Consider the following 17757-nt stretch of genomic DNA (forward strand, 5'->3'; position numbering starts at 1 on the left):
GTAAATGGCGACTAGGCTTGTCATAAGAGGCGACTAACAGTATGGGGTGGTCAGGCTCGCTGACGTGGTTGATGCATGTCATTGATCCGAATTGCGTGGATCGATGCTCATGATATCAATCACTGGATCGACCAGACTCGATTGTTTACAGACCGCCGTCATATGGAAGATTGCTGAATGCGGCGTTAAACAACAAACCAACATCTTGTTCTCTCGGTACTTGATATTTGGGGTATTAGCCGGTCCTGCATCTACATTGCCTGCAAATACCTCCCTCCCTGGCTTGCCCGAGAGAGAAGTCAGCATTTGTTTGAAGCACTTGTAAAATCTTAACTCAACGTGCATCAGCGGGTAAATTGTAATCCTGCACTGCCGCCAAGTGAGATGCAAAGCAGCGCGGAGGCAGCACACCTGTGTTCTGCATGTTGAACAATCGCTGTATTTCCTTAGTACTGTATTTCCAACTAATATGCATCATATTTCATATTGCTGAAACAATAAAGGGACGCCATAGGACTACTGGAGCAGATTATGTTCCCACTGTCTTGTGATTGACGAAAAAGCCGACTTATGAGGACACGGTATATAACTAGCTATATGACCTGTGTCATCGTGCCCAGGGCGTGGATCGTTTGACAACCACGGGTAGTCCTAACCCCGGCTCCTTAATTCAGGATGGGCAAGTGCGTTTACTTATGTCACCCCCTGCTGACGTTGTCACGCACAACATAACCACCCACCTCTCACGAAACGATCTGTCGGCATGGAACCTGAGAACCTTTCAACCGTGTGCCACTTCGGCGAAGCTAGATTACATTCTCAGTAGACATTTTCGGTTCAAGATGGTGCAGCTGTAAATATGAGCCATCATAACTGGTACTAAAGTCAAAGCGGTTTATTATAGTATCACCAATGATTCTACAATACTCTTTGTAGAATAGCGCCAAAATCTTTCTTTCAAATTTAAAATATATGTATTTTTTTTGTTTTAGGGTTCTTGAAAGCCGCAAGATTCAATCTATATGGAGTTGCCTGTAAATAGTCGAGTCTGAATAAACCAGTGTCAGTGCTATTTTAAGAAACGCCCCATACGCAGTCAACCAGTTCGCCCAGACTTGCCAACCGATCCATTTAGTCGCCTCTTACAAGCATAGCTTGATGGGGAACTACATCTAGCGTATTGTGCAAGTATTGCACCTGATCGATGCTAACCTGGAAGCCCCACACATGGTATACACAGCTTGTGGAAGAAGCATCTACGACTGGTATGGTGGTTACATCGACCTGTACTTTAAGCAGAGATCCTATACAGGAGGTTGTCATGATTGACATGATGCACGTATTACATATGCACGTTGTATACTAAGATACGAGGATCATACTGGATACAAAATGAAATCTGACAACCAGGTCATAATTTAAGGCATACAAACAGTGTTCTCTTCCTGGTACGTTGCTATGGGTAGACAGGCGTGTTTGTAGACAGCATAGAAACGAAGACCAAGGGGGTCCCTGTTGCCATGTGCAGTTATCACACAGCAGTATCAAATATCACGAAATCAATATTAAGCCCTAACTTAACACTGAAGCGTATTTCTGCCTGGCTGTATCGGGATTTATCATTAAAACTACAAATTTTAAACAGTTTACAATTAATCTCAACTTTAATTAGTTGTTCAGGTTCCGTTATAGAACTTTGCTGGTTAATTGTAGTTAACTTAAATTGGCAGATTGAGTATTAAAGATGTGGAATATACACGTTATTTGACAAGAATTGTATTCGTTATAACGACATCCTTCGCTATGTAATCTTGAAGAATTGCGCGTAATGATCCGCCTTGTCAAACAGTGAAAGAGATTGAGAGGGAATTTTGCGCCGCTTTTAGCAATATTCCACCAATATCACGACGGGGGTCCCACGAAATGGGCTTCATATTGCACTCATGTCGGGAATCGAACCAGGGTCTTCGGCGTGACGAGCGAACGCTTTAACAACACCCCACCGCCACGCAACCACACACTTCGCTTTAACCACACCCCACCGCCCCTGAACCTTTGAGTGACCGTGGAGTTTCATCACTCTCTTTGCAATAAAATAGTACAAATAAATACCCGCCCACCTCGGAGTAATACATGTACGCGTGAACAAGAAAACATTTGTAGTTCCAGGGCAGCATGGTCCCGATTAACTCATTTAGTGTAAAATTATGTTAAGATTGTTTCTTTGTTGTTTAACGCCGCACTCAGCAATATTCAAGCTCTTCAGACGGCGGTCTGTAAATAATCGAGTCTGGACCAGAAATTCCAGTGATTGACATCATGAACATCCGGAAGAGAATTTATGGATGTCAACTTCTTTATTATGAGGAACACAACGTTTCCGAGTATATGCTTACTCTATTGCAGGTGAATGAATGCTATGAGGCAGAGAGCATATATATATGTACATGAGCATCGATCTACGCAATTGGGACACGATGACATGCATCAACTAAGTCAGCGAGCCTCCGACCCCGTTAGTCGCCTCTTTCTTCAGGGGGTCCTACAAGTAATTTATAATGATTGGGTCCTTGGTACTAGTTACAATGTGTGACCTGGTGAATTGTGTGTAATCGCGTCCAGACGGTGTTGCTCCCTGCTCCTACTGTCAACAACTCGTTTGCCAGTCCCAATCAAGTTTACTTATGTGTCGTCGTGATGTAGCTCGACAAGTGCTGACCCTGCATTAATAAATGACTGGTTATTTGAATTGGTTATTTTATGCTAGTCAGCAGTATGTAATTAATATCACGGCGGTCTCTAAATAATAGTCCAGTCCACACAAGCTAGTGGTTCATGTTAAGAACAACGCCCCCTGTCGTCGGGTTAGGATGACGAGCAATCAACCAAGTCACCTAGCATGATCACCCCATACATTTCAGTCCCTTCCTACGACAATCACAGGTTACTGCATGGGATCCAATTCCGTCCCACGGGACTCACGGGATGTCAGTGATATTTCAGAGAAATAATAACCTTGAATATCAGTATATATGCGTATACCTCAGCTTGCTACCATGTTCATTGGTTCATTTAACTCAGAACGCTGCCACGGAAACACGGCTGTAGGACATTTTTTTAAATGTTTGAATTATGTGCAGTTCTGCACTTCATCTTAGTACATCTTTTCACTTCTCATTTCGTTTCTCATCAATGCGTAACCAAGGTAAACGGTCTTATATTTATCAGGGTCACAAACTCTAATATTTGTCAGTGTTAGACATTCGTCGGAAAATAACTTTTTCACATTGTTTATTGACAAAAGGGTATATCTTTTTGGACAGATTCAAGTTCTCTTGTAAAAGTAGAGTTTCGGGCTAACAGGCTATACTTGTTACATGAAAATGTGTAAAGTTGGTACGTTTACAATCCACAGACATGTTTACATGTTTTATTTCACGACTAATATATATTGATATAGGCATTTCTTAGAAGTTGGCGGATGACAAAGTAGACACAGTTTATGGCTAACAGCTTCAATGCTTGACAACGGTAATAGGATCTATACCGAAACATGTTTATTTCAGTAAATAAAGAATTGGTTATCTATAAATTGTGGCTACTTTATATATTGATAATATATAGGTGCACATTTTGCCACGCGTTTTATTTTTTATGCTATATACTATGTGTTTAATATAGATAGAACAGGTGTAGATATGTATGATAAAGAGTCTGAACATCGATTTTTTAAAACACGACACTGGAGAGATTCTTTATTTTGTTTTGCGTGCCATTGTCTCATCAAGTCATGACACGTAAATTTGTACTCCAACTGAGCTTATCTACCTTTGCTGTCAGGAGTTGCCGCTAGGTGTCCTTCTTACTCTTTTGACCAATCGTGTTCGAGCGGGATCAGAAAATTTCAAAGATGGAGGATTGACTCAAAACATTGACACCGGATGGTGAAAAAAAATACGAGTACAGCTCCATGTGTCAGTAATGACACTGACTAAGTTTCATAAAATGCATGACATGGACTGGTCCAACACACTGCGAAAATTCTTAAGTGCTAAACGTGGTACGGTGCTTTGATTTCAACCTAAATATCATGCATATATGTGCAGGCATGCTATCGTTGTATCTGTCACGAAGGGTGTTGTTTTTATTTGAAAGTGAATTAACACTAATATTTGCCTCAAATGAAAGTGTAACAATAGCAGTATTTCATAGCGTATCCATTTCGTTAAATTTAAGTTTAACGTCCCTGTGTTAACAAATGCGAATTGCAGCTTATGAAATCAAATATTAATGACGTTTTTCTACTTTTATTTCTTGATATTCATTAAAAAAATGCAGCAAAAGTTTATATATACCTATTATCGAGGAAGAACCAGAAAAGAGATTGTTGATGATCTGAGTTGCCTCAGGGAGCTGTGTGCAGCAGATGAGGCACATGGCTTCAGTTATCAATAATTCTACCCCTAAGTTTAACTATTGTAACCAAACAGTCAAGAAGAGATTTATTTATCATCAAATCATATATTTTCGTACATGATATGTTTTTTGACACCCATGGTTATTTTGATTACTCACATTATCACGAGGGGTGTTGCGTCACAGACATTGTAAATACCAGGAAGATGGCTTGTTTTTAAGATGGTCTTTTATAATAGAGTGACATGTAATACAGTTATTCATATGATTTGTAAGAAAACTGAACTTTTTAAGTGTCAGAAAACCCATAATACAAGGATATTTGACTTGTTTCTTTGAGCTGTTTCCATGTCCTTTGGATTACCACTCATAAAATAAACAAATCTCCATTCTGTATTCAATTGTTTCTTGAAATTTGTTATGCCCCAGTAATGATAATTGCCAAAAACATGACTACAACACCCCATGAAGACACAGGTTACAGTTGGTTCCCAGCACTCTAAGCATGTGCGGATACAGAGGGGGGTGCGCACCCCCCCTTTTTATTTCGAAAAAAATCTTTATTTCTGTATAAATTACCACCAAAGACAATAAATAGATCTTAATTGTGCACCCCCCGGTTTTCAAAAAAGCTATATCCGCCCATGCTAAGGCTTGTGAATCTGATATTGTTTAACATTATTCACTCACAAATGAATACAACAATGTTAACATTGTTCATTTTTATGAATATGATAATGACTTGAATGTTTTCAGTAAAAATAATAATAAGATTCTGTTTCCATCATCAGATCATCACCAACATGGACGTTAGAAAAAAGCAAATACTGATATGTTTTAAATTGAAAAAACTATGTTTGTCTTTTTGTGTAATAATATTGCTCTCATAACAGACTCCTGAAAGATGAACTCATTTCTTGAATATCCTTCATATTTATAGATAATTAGGAATGTCAAGAAATAAGTATTAGTTGAAAGTCATGAAAGTAAAATTGATGCCTTTTTGTTGTAGTTCGAACCATTCCTAAAGATAACAATGAAGAAGTAGAAGAGTTCACCAAACTGTACAAAGAATGGAAGGGACTTGGTGAAAATTACAAAAATGTCCCAAGCCTGTATGTTAAGGTAAAGTATTAATACGGTTCATGATATCTTTCCCATGTTACAGTATTTTCTATAATACACATGATGCAGAAGTTTGTTAGAAGGAAAGTTCCCATATTTTTTTCCCAATGTTTGCCTAAGTAAAAATACGTTGCAGGCCATCTGTAGATTGCTGTAGATTGCAAGAAAACTTTCTAGCCTGCCATTGAATAACGTTGTTCAACGTCTGGAAAGGTATTTCAGATGAGACCCGAAAACAAAATGGTACCAAGGTTGACCATGTTGACACCCACAAATAGTTAATTTAAGGAAACAAATTGTAAATTATGATAAAGGGTTTTGAAAACAGCTCTAAGGTAAGGCATAGTGAACATGAAGCGAATATGATGCTGTGACAGTCATGTGACATGTATTAAATATGTATGCTTATAAACTTGATCGTGACTGTTAATAGTATTATGATGGTAAACATTAACACTTCATCTTCCTTTTCAGTTGCCCTCTGAAGATGAGCCCCTGTTGTTGAAACTAAGAGAAGAATCAAGGTAAACTGCAGCAATAGCAATTGTGTTAAATATCCTTAGATATAGAACAAATAGGTTGTCATGGGGGTAGGGGTGGAACATGTAGACATGGGTGTCCCATGGGTAGGTGTGGAATATATAGACATGGGTGTCCCGTGGGTAGGGGTGGAACATATTATCAACTTTGGTGTCCAGGGGGTATGGGTGGAACATGTAGACATGGGTGTCCCAGGGGTAGGGGTGGAACATGTAGACATGGGTGTCTTCGGGGTAGAGGTGGAATATATAGACATGGGTGTCCCGTGGGTAGGGGTGGAACATATTATCAACATTGGTGTCCTGTGGATATGGATGGAACATTCAGACATTGGTGTCTTCGGGGTAGTGATGGAACATGTAGACATGTGTGTCCTGGGGGTAGGGGTGTAACATGTAGACTTGGGTAGAACATGTAGACATGGGTGTCCTGGGGGTAGGGGTGGAACATGTAGACATGGGTGTCCTGGGGATATGGGTGGAACATATTGATATGGGTGTTTTGAGGTATGGGTACAACATACAGACATGGGCGTCCTGGGGGTAGGGATGGAACATACAGACATGGGCGTCCTGGGAGTAGGGTCGGAACATATAGACATGGGTGTCACAGGGGTAGGGGTGGAACATACCGACATGGGTGTCCTGGGGGTAAGGGTGGAACATATAGACATGGGTGTCCTGGGAGTAGGGGTGGAACATACAGACATGGGTGTCCTGGTGGTAGGGGTGGAACATATAGACATGGGTGTCCGAGAGGTAGGGATGGAACATACAGACATGGGTGTCCTGGGAGTAGGGGTGGAACATACAGACATGGGTGTCCTGGGGGTAGGGGTGGAACATATAGACATGGGTGTCACAGGGGTAGGGGTGGAACATACAGATATGGGTGTCCTTGGGGTAGGGGTGAAATCTATAGACGTGGGTGTCCTGGGAGTAGGGGTGAAATATATAGACATGGGTGGCCTGGGGTTAGGGGTGGAACATACAGACATAGGTGTCCCAGGGGTAGGGGTGGAACATACAGAGATGGGTGTCCTGGGGGTAGGTGTACAACATACAGACATGGGTGTGATGGTGGTATTGGTACAACATATAGACATGGGTGTCCTGGGGTTAGGGGTGAAATATACAGACATGGGGGTAGGGGTGAAATATATAGACATTGGTGTCCTGGGGTTAGGGGTGAAATATATAGACATGGGTGCCATGGGGGTAGGGGTGAAATATACAGACATGGGTGTCATGGGGGTAGGGGTGAAATATACAGACATGGGTGTCCTGGGGGTAGGTGTACAACATACAGACATGGGTGTGATGGTGGTATTGGTACAACATATAGACATGGGTGTCCTGGGGGTAGGGGTGAAATATATAGACATGGGTGTCCTTGGGGTAGGGGTGAAATATATAGACATGGGTGTCCTGTGGGTAGGTGTGCAACATACAGACATGGGTGTCGCAGGGTTAGGGGTGAAATATATAGACATGAGTGTCCTTGGGGTAGGTGTGAATATACAGACATGGGTGTCCTGGGGGTAGGGGTGAAATATACAGACATGGGTGTCCTGGGGGGAGGGGTGAAATATACAGACATGGGTGTCCTGGGGGTAGGTGTGAAATATACAGACATGGGGGTAGGGGTGAAATATATAGACATGGGTGTGATGGTGGTATTGGTACAACATATAGACATGGGTGTCCTTGGGGTAGGGGTGGAACATGTAGACATGGGTGTCCTTGGGGTAGGGGTAGAAAATTCAGACATGGGTGTCCTTGGGGTAGGGGTGGAACATGAAGACATGGTTGTCCCAGGGATATGGATGGAACATATAGACATGGGTGTCCAAAGGAATAGAGGTGGAACATATGAAAATGGATGTCCCAGGGGTATTCAAGGAACAAACATTACTTAATTCCACACTTTTAATATCAATGAACAACATATTTACTTTTTAGGGCTGTGTTTCTACAACGGAGAAGCAGGGAGTTACTGGACAATGATGAGCTACAGGTTCGTATTAACAGTCACAATTCTCATGGGTTTCTGTATGCCGTTGTCCTCAGTATTTCCCCATCACTGAACATTAGCAGATAGCTCACCAAAATAGCTTTAACATGGTAAAGACTGACCCTGATTTTGAAAGCCAACCAGAACATACAAACACAAATGTTTTTATCCAGAACATTGTTTGGGTTTGCTATGAATATGAATTATGAATGAAGTACCTATGTTGTTGTGTACAGAAACTGTGGTTCCTCCTGGACAAGCACCACACCCCACCACTGCTGGGCGAGGAACAGATGATCAGCTATGAGGACTTCCTACTAGTCGGGAAGGAGGCAGGACTAAAGTGCAAGTAAGACTACATCAATACTTGGAGCATGGACAAGATATGGGAAACAGTTGGTTTCATTTCTATAGTGATTATTAGACTGAGCATCCCATATCTTCAGGCGATCATATTCTTGATATAGATACATTTTACATTTTTAGGTCGATGTCAGTTTGTTTCTGAATACAAATCTCAGGTGTTGTCTGAACTAATGATTATGAAAAAGACTATCTGTCAAAATCGTTGTAATGCCCTTTTACTTTGCGTCTCCAGCAAAATACCAGCTTCATAGCTGTGTAATGAGTTATATTTTTTCTGTTTCAGACCATTTTTTCATGCAACTGTATTCAGCAAGCTGCTCCAGTCTGATCCATTCGGGCGGATCTCCATCATGCAGTTCTTCAACTATGTGATGAGGAAGGTGTGGCTCCACCAGACTCGGATAGGACTCTCACTCTACGATGTGGCTGGCCAGGGATATCTGAAGGAGTCGGTATGTTCACCACATTCTGACACTGGATGTACTTACTGGAACCCCTGAATGCCCATGAAGATCCGGGTTTAAAGAGAATAGGTCTTCAGGAACCTATGCTTGCCGTAAAAGGCAACTATGTTTGTCGTAAGAGGTGACTAACGGGATCAGTTTGTCAGGCTAGCTCACTTGGTTGATGCATGTCATCGATCCCAATTGTGTGAATTGATGCTCATGATGTCGATCACTGGAGTGTCTGGTCCAGATTCAATCATTTACAGCCCGCCGTCATATAGTTGGAATATTGCTGAGTGCGGCGTTACACAACAAACAAACAAATGAAACCCCTGTATACAGGTTCCATTATTGTGAAGATATCTTTCTGCCTGTACTGGTACAGGGAATTAATAATAAAATTCATACCATGCTTTTACTTATAAGATGTGGTTGTTTTTTTCAGGATTTAGAAAACTATATCTTGGAACTGATACCAACACTGCCACAGGTAAGGGAGATAATTCTTACAAGATTACTTGTATTGATCTGTTGTGCTGAGAGAAGCGGAAGGGAGCCTGTGTTAGGTCATCTGATTCCTCCTTAAATTAATAAAATGTGTTTAGTATGTTGTTGATGGCTGCTATGATATTTATGGCCTATTGGTCAAATTAGCACAAACTCACTTGTCCTGGTGTGTATGTGTTAATTTGTTTGGTTTTCTTCCATGACTTGCCTTGGAATAAGTTGTTTGCTGTATGACATGTCATGGTATTGTATTCACGATGGTCTCTGATCTCTTTCAGCTGAATGGCCTGGAGAAGTCTTTCTACTCATTCTATGTCTGTACAGCTGTGAGAAAATTCTTCTTTTTCCTGGACCCTCTGCGAACTGGCAAAATCAAAATACAAGATATACTAGCTTGCAGTTTCTTAGATGATCTGTTGGAGGTAAGCATAGGAAGATATTATTGATTATACTGTTGATTTGTTTATTCCCCCAATATATTACAGTTTGATGTGCTTATCATGGCTCAAGCTTGTTCAAGGCATACAGCAGCCATATTGGAAAAGGCAAAAAAGATCATGCATCATCAATTGTAAATCTTCCCTTCAGAAACCACCACACCAATTCAACTCAAACTTCACATGCTTGTTCCTATCAATGATTTATTTTGATCATGTCATTAGGATTTTCATTAAATTATCAGTATGCTGTAAACATTTGCTGACATGATATTTTGGTTGTTGCTGTCTTTGCTAACATGTAAGACATGTTCAGCTTTTGATTACTTATTTAGGTGAGCTACAGTGTCGTGGCATTTTATGTTTTGGTGTTAACTGAAGTCTTGATTGAAACTTAGATAATGCATTGAAATTATTTGTTAATCTGTGAGCCCGTCTCCATGGTCTAGTGGTAGAGCAACCACACGGAGAGCAGAAGATCTGGGGTTTGATCCCCGGCCGTGTCATACCAAAATATGTTAAAAGATGGTACTTGCTGTTACCTTGTCGGGCGCTTGGCTTGAAGGGGCTAAAACAAGGACTGGTCGGCTTGGAGTCAGTATACTATAAGCACTATAATTTATAAATTGGCTTCAGTCCGGACTAGTACAAGCAGTCACACATGTGCACATGCACGCCGCTATGTAAGTGCAATAATGTTTGATGCATCGTTAAATCCCATTTCGCCTCACCTCTTAATCTGTGATGTTTGCTGTAGTACAGTGACAGATATGAGTTGTAGTTGTTCCTGTTCTGACAGTTGCGAGATGAGGACTTGTCCAAAGACATGCAGGAGTCCAACTGGTTCTCTGCGCCCTCAGCACTGCGAGTCTATGGACAGTATCTTAACCTGGACAAGGACAGGAACGGGATGCTCAGCAAGGAGGAACTAGCGAGGTGAGTCGGCAGCAAATGTATTCTAGTCATACTCTCACTTGATTTTGTCTTTTCAGTGCTGCAATCCTTTAACCATTGTGCCAATATTGAAAGTATCGCGGATACTTTCAATATTAAAACAGTGGTTAAAGAATTACAATATAATCTCTATTCCCCAAGCATGTACCTACATGATAGAGATGTATTAATGCTTGGTGTTTCTTGTGTTTTTATGTGTGGATTATGTATCTAGTGTCCTCGCCACTTGAAATAGTGATGAACATTGTGATAATTAATTAACGAAGATAGCAGCATGTGTGCTAATTCTTACAAAGTGAAAACAACCATTCCGCAATAAGGAATATTACTAACAGTAGTGACAAAAATTGCAAAGTGAACTTTTGAAGAAATATCCCTTTTGCTTGCAATAAACATTGAGTTTTGATCACATGGTTACCATCCAGGTAATAATCGTCAGCACTAGTTGCTATTTAGCAGTGAACTTGGTCAGTAGTGTATTAAACACTACATCTTCATGTATTTTTTCTTTCAGTTTGTGCTGGTAACATGCTGGTAAATATAGCCTCAATATAGTCACTCGACTCGTAACTTCCAGGGGAGCATTATATAAGACCTATATAATATAGCAGCAGTATACAAGACCTATAAACCCTGTCTGATTTTGTTATATCTAGGTACGGTACAGGGACCCTGACGGACGTGTTCCTCGACCGGGTGTTCCAGGAGTGTTTGACATACGAGGGAGAGATGGACTACAAGACATATCTGGACTTTGTGCTGGCCATGGAGAACAGACGAGAACCTCAAGCTCTACGTTACCTCTTCCGGATTCTTGATGTGCAACATAGGAGCAATCTTAATGTCTTCTCTCTCAACTATTTCTTCAGGGTAGGTCTTGATTCATATCACCTTACCTTGTGTAGGATGTTGAAGGGCTTGATAGGCTAATCAAGAGCTGTAACCAATGTTCTTCATCCTTTGATCCCTTAGGGTTCCATGCCAGAACATGTAACATTCAAACCACTAGTTGGTCAATCCTTTTTTGAATTCATGTAATTAATTTTGTATGGTTTGATTGATACAACACATTTCATCAGAGTGCATCCCTATTTTGGGGATGTGGGGAATCATGGGTGTCTAATGAAACCTTTCAAACCCGGACACACATGACTTTAAAACATATGACCATGGTATGTGACAGTGACCCCCAGTACCTCTCTACAATGCATGCATGTCCAGTACCTCCCTATAGTGTGGAGGGCACAGCCCAGTTGTCTGAGGTGCCGCAATTAGCTGTGCAGAGTTGCATCCCTTTGGTACTGCAGAAACCTGTGATTGTTGGTTTAAATTCCGCTTCACCCCAATTATGTTGCTAGGTTTGTCAGCACCATACCCTTACTCCTGGGTTTCACCAAAGTGGTTAACATCTCAGACCTCACACTTTGAGCTTTCCTCACACATTAAGTTGGCACGCCGTGATATAACTGAAATACTGTACAAAGCGGCATTAAACTCAATTCACTCTCACTCACTCTCCATGTGTGAATGTATCCTCTCCAACACCTATCAATACTCATTTGCAGTGCATGTGTGTGTGTTTCAGGCGATCCAGGAGCAAATGAAACTACATGGCCAGGAACCTGTGTCTTTCCAGGACGTGAAGGATGAGGTGTTCGACATGGTCAAACCAGCCAACCCCCTGGCCTTGTCTCTACAAGATCTCATCAACTGGTAGGCACATCTGCTGTTTTTTGTTCAAGTAATCTTTTTTAACAGCAATAAAATTAATGGAATAAAAAACAGTGAATGTAATCTTCTCAAATGACATCAATGGCATATCATGTATATTGACAAATGTAGCTTTTTTTCTATTCTATTTTTGTTTTGATTATTCAGTGTTGTGCATTTTGAAATACGAAGTCCACTGCTTCTTGATGGAATGTAAATGAACATGATGAAGGGACATCTAATTGGTGCACTGCAATTTTACAGTTACATTACTCAAAAAGCATGCTAGGTGTAGTATTGATCTCAACTTTGTTGCACAAGTGATTTCGATACATGCTTTTACTCTGTAGTAATACCGAGTTCGCTAGCAATCTGTGCTGATAGTAAGAGTCAACTAAATGGATCGGGTTGTCAGACCAGTTGATCAGCACACTGAATGAACCGAGACTCGCATCATTGGTGACTCAGTGACCCCGAAGGCATGCATCATTTCTCGTAATATCCGTCCATGGATTGTCTGGACCACACTGGATTATTTACAGGCACCGCCCATATTTGAACATATTTATCATGTCTTTGTAGTATCAGTTCAGCATGAATGATGTAAGTCATTAAGTAATTGCAAATTGTCCACATGTTTTATTTTACCAGTGGCAAAGGGGACACAGTTGTAAGTATTCTCATAGACCTGAATGATTTCTGGACATATGAGAACAGAGAGTACCTGATGCCTGAGATGACGGAGGACTGACTATAGGCCAGTATAGGAGGATTGGGAGTTTATCACCAGGACAAACAGTGTCAACGATGTTTGTCAGCTCAGGCCATTCAGGTCGCCTCACATGAGACGAAAGTGTTTGTGTATGTGATTTGTGGAGCCTCAAAACACATTTGTAAAACTTTGCCGAAGAAGATGGTGACAGTTGATCCGTACACGGAATGGACCGAGACTCGCATCATTCCCGCCTGGTGTCCATCACTGCCAGCAGTAACTGTCCTCATGTGTCAACAATGCAATTGCCTTCATTCCAGTGACCACAATCTGGGAACATGGTCTTCATTCACACACATTGCTCATTACTCGTGCCAGCTACAATAATCTTATGTTGCTACTGCTTCCCCTGGGATAAGAATCACCACTGTCTTTTGTCTTAATTAACTGGGACCCACTCAACATGCTCAACATTCATATCCTAGCACACCAATTATAGATCATTCTAAATGTATATGTTGAGTAGTGCAGTAGTTGTGTTCACTTACAGTCTTGGGTTCGATTCCCTGTATGAGTATGGTGTGTGAAGCCCTTCGAGGGCATAATGAGCGAAGCCCAGTAATTGTAATTTACATCGTGTATAGCTGTAACATGGCTAAAGGTCAGGTGAAATGCTGCCCATTTACCTTGTCTATTCCTGTTTCTGTATTGCTGTATGGGGTCTAGTGTCATGTTTACATTGTAGGGAACAAGGAGATTGCTCACATGTGTTGTTATGCTTGCAATGGGTGATGTTACATTCCTCGTGCATGTGTAGTCATGTGTACTGTAATAGTGGTTGGAGAAGTTTAACAAGGTTTCAGGGATATCCTGGAGTTAATAACTAACCAGCATTTTATCACGCTTGAGATTTTGCATTTTCTGTGTTCACATTAAAGTTATTCCTGTTCCACTATTAAACAATGGTGACTGATTAATTATTTGTCAGCTGTGCTTGAACGTCTTTCAATTTTGTGAATAAGTATCATTATCGCAGTGGTAGGTGATTTATTTTTTTTGCTTTAACATAAACAGAAGCCATTGCTATAGTTGTATGAAACAAATATTCTTTTTATTTCAGTGGATGCAATGCCCTTATTAGATATTTTTATACATGTATGTTAAATTGGGGGAACGGGTGGCCCATTTGTCCTTGTTTGCTGCAATTCGTTGTGCAGAGTTGCATCCCTTAGGTGTGACAGAAACCGATGATCGAGGGTTCGAATTTCTGGTTCGGCCTGATTATGTTTCCAGGATTGCCAACACCATACCCGTGCTCATGGGTTGCAAAAAAGTTGTAAACGTCTAAGACCTGTATCACTTAGGGCTTTCAAGTATCATCAGGCTATACCAGTAACTGAAATGCTGTTCAACTCATTCACTCACTATGTGTTAAATTACTGGGAAATTGTTAGAAATTAAAGCTTGTTCATTTTCTTTCACCATGTTCATGAACATTACTGTATTAACCATGAATAGAGATAGAGTTTGCAAGATGAGATTGAGAAAATTCAGCAATAACAATGTCATGTCCACAAACACATTGATGCTTAGCTGAGACTGTTGGTCATTACACCATACTGTTACTACTGTTACCCACATTGTCATGCCAAAATCTTCTTACTTGCATTGCATTTAACATGTATAATTCCCAGAAGACTTCAGGATTATGTTTTGGTGAAAACCTTGTCAACTCGGTCGTTAGTTTTAAGACGAGAAGTGTGTGGATATTTCACACATGGAAGTGTCATCGCTGATGACCTAGGTCCTCTGTCACTTGTCGTCAACTCAGCTTCAATCAGTTGATCAGAAACCACTATATCAACTTCATGTACCTGTCTTGACTAGTTACCCTGCAATCAACTCCATAGGTCTGTGACTTTAGCCACTAGTCCAAAGCCCAAGTCTTGTAACAGTCTCTTTGGCCCTGCAACTTCAATTTATAATTCTCCAATTTGATGACACAAAAGTCTATTGAAAATCATGCCGAAAGCCAATTTGAGTTAAGTAGACTCGTAATAGTTAAGCGCAGACTGCACCATGTACACTGGGCGTGAGATATTCCAACCTGTTTTAAGAATGGATGCTTCAGTTTGATGTCAATAAGTTGCTATGTATTTTGATGCAGGGAAGGAATCAACTATATTGACTCATCCAAATTTGACTTGGTGAAATAATCTAAAGATTTTGCCAGGAACATGGTGTCTAAGCACCATACCCATACCAACAAATGATAAGGGTTTGAGTTAACAAGGTTTTACTGTATATGATTATCACTGTGTAGCAGTGGTAGACACACACTGCCCAGCTCGTGAGCATGTCAGGTAGGGTTATTTACACTTTACGTAAAAAGCATTGAATTTCCTATACATATATTACCAGCCTTGCAAACTCATGAAGGTAGCCATGCTTGCATGTCCACTTCTGTATCTCTGTGTGGGCATGTAGTGACAGTCCTTGAATGTGCAACAACTACATGGTTTGTGATATCAACAGCCACAGTCGGCCTTTATTCAGCAATAGTTGTTGTTTTTAACTTGCAAATATTTTACTCATGACGGTGAAGGACCACCTGTTACTTCATATTACTAGAGGAAATTTGTCATGGCATAACAGATTTACTATAGTAATATAAGAGTTAGTTGGTTCTTAACATTTTTTGAGTAGTATATAACCATGAAGTAACACCAAATCAAATGTCCTGGGTGCCATTGTACAAAACAACCTTAGCACTGCGCCGTCGTATGTCTATGTTAAGATATGGGAGTTACTATTACCTTTGCGCTAAGATTGCTTTGTACAACGGCACCCTGCTATGTGACCACTGTTTGCAAATTTGTAGGACACATTTTTAGTTTTGTGGTGAGTTGCCAATCTGAATGTAAGGTGTTAGTTATGTTAGTTATAGAAACATTGTACAGTAATTAGAAGGGATTAGATGGGATTAGAACTGAATGTTAGAGAAGTTATGTAGTTAGGATGATGTCATGGAACTACCACTGCCAGTATTAGTGTTCAGGTGAGTCCAAAATGTCCTGCCGGACCATATCATTTGGCATTAACAACACCAAATTTTGATCATGGTTGAATTTGTTATGTAATAGGGACCATGTTAATATAGTAACATGCTTGTGATTATATGTTTTGCTTGATGGTTGACCGAACGATAATCATTATTTACATTGAGGGGTGATCTCAAATTTACACATTGACACTTTGTTGATGCATGATCTGTTTTGTCTCTTTGGTCTTGCATATAGGTGCATGTACATTTGATATTACCCCTCCCTGCTAGGACACCAATACCATTGCAGCTGCTGAGAAAGGCTGATTTGCATTGTTCCAAAGTGTTATATGTGATACAGTGTGTGAATGTGTGTAGATGAAATATGTGCAGTTTTGCTGTCCAGTTTGTGTTGGTATTATGGGATGGAGTAGGGGGTTATATTGTTGTTATACAAGGGGTTGGATATTATTGTCATTTACAGCAAGGGGTTTACAGCATCAGACTTAGGAGGCTTATGTGCTGTTGGGGATGCTGTTGCAGCAAACATCAACTTCAGATAGATTCTAGGGATGGGGAGTCTGCTAGGGGATAGATCATCAAAGGGTGGGTGGGGTGTACTGTGTGAGGGTCTCACTGCTACAGTGTGTGTACAGTGAGCTTCAGCAGCCACCATGTATGCTATGTCTCATTTATGCAATGTTTACTGGTATCACAATAAAGATTTGAAAGCTAATACTATAGTTCTGTTTATTTGTATATTTGTTTATTTACACAAATGAAATATACACAAAGATTAAACCATGACAAATGGCAAAAATCATGGCATGGGATAACTGACAAAACGAGCTGGGCGATACCAATGTCGTCGGATAGAACAAACATTTGACAACAAATAAAGAAGATATTGGTGAGTTGTAGTTGAAATTTACTGACAAAAACATCATGGTAACACAGGTACTGTTTTGGACCTTAAGTAAACGAGTTACGCTTGATATTTCATGTGAAAATGTTCCTTCAAGTCTCTACTTGACATGACACGTGAAACACATCAGTAGCGTGTATAACCGCCACGTGTCCGGATGACGCATTCCACCCTACGTCTCATGACTCCAGTCAGACGTTGGATCTGTTGATGGGTCAACAACAACCACTCCTGATGCAGCTTCCAATTGGTGTAAATCGTGTACAGGAGGATCTCGTGCCTGTATGCGCCGCCCCAGAATATCCAAAACATGTTCAAGGGGTTCAAATCTGGGCTCATTACTGGCCAGGGTAGAGTCGTTATTGCATTGACCCTCATGTAATCCACGACTGCATGCGAACGATGAGGCCTGGAATTGTTATCCATGTACTGATGTCGAGTAGCAAGAGGGTGATTGTCAAACAGGAACGACGACTGGCCCCAAGACGTCTCGGCTGTACTGAACCCCCGTTAAATTGTCTCTTATGGTGACCAAATCCAACCTGCAATCATGAGACATACAA

General features: G+C 40.8%; 1 protein-coding gene across 1 annotated transcript; it reads left to right on the plus strand.

Moving 5' to 3' along the window:
- Window positions 1-3881: 3881 nt before the first annotated feature.
- Window positions 3882-17005, plus strand: LOC124134875 (serine/threonine-protein phosphatase 2A regulatory subunit B'' subunit gamma-like). Its single transcript, XM_046499950.2, has 12 exons — window positions 3882-4060; window positions 5429-5541; window positions 6016-6065; window positions 8043-8097; window positions 8331-8443; window positions 8744-8912; window positions 9352-9396; window positions 9692-9835; window positions 10650-10786; window positions 11461-11674; window positions 12390-12517; window positions 13166-17005. Exons 1-12 carry the CDS (start codon window positions 3982-3984, stop codon window positions 13263-13265), a joined length of 1347 nt encoding a protein of 448 aa, XP_046355906.1. The 5' UTR covers window positions 3882-3981; the 3' UTR covers window positions 13266-17005.
- The last annotated feature ends 752 nt before the right edge of the window (window positions 17006-17757 follow it).

This window comes from Haliotis rufescens, unplaced genomic scaffold (assembly GCF_023055435.1).
Source record: "Haliotis rufescens isolate VD_foot unplaced genomic scaffold, xgHalRufe1.0.p SCAF_3, whole genome shotgun sequence".
NCBI lineage: Eukaryota > Metazoa > Mollusca > Gastropoda > Lepetellida > Haliotidae > Haliotis > Haliotis rufescens.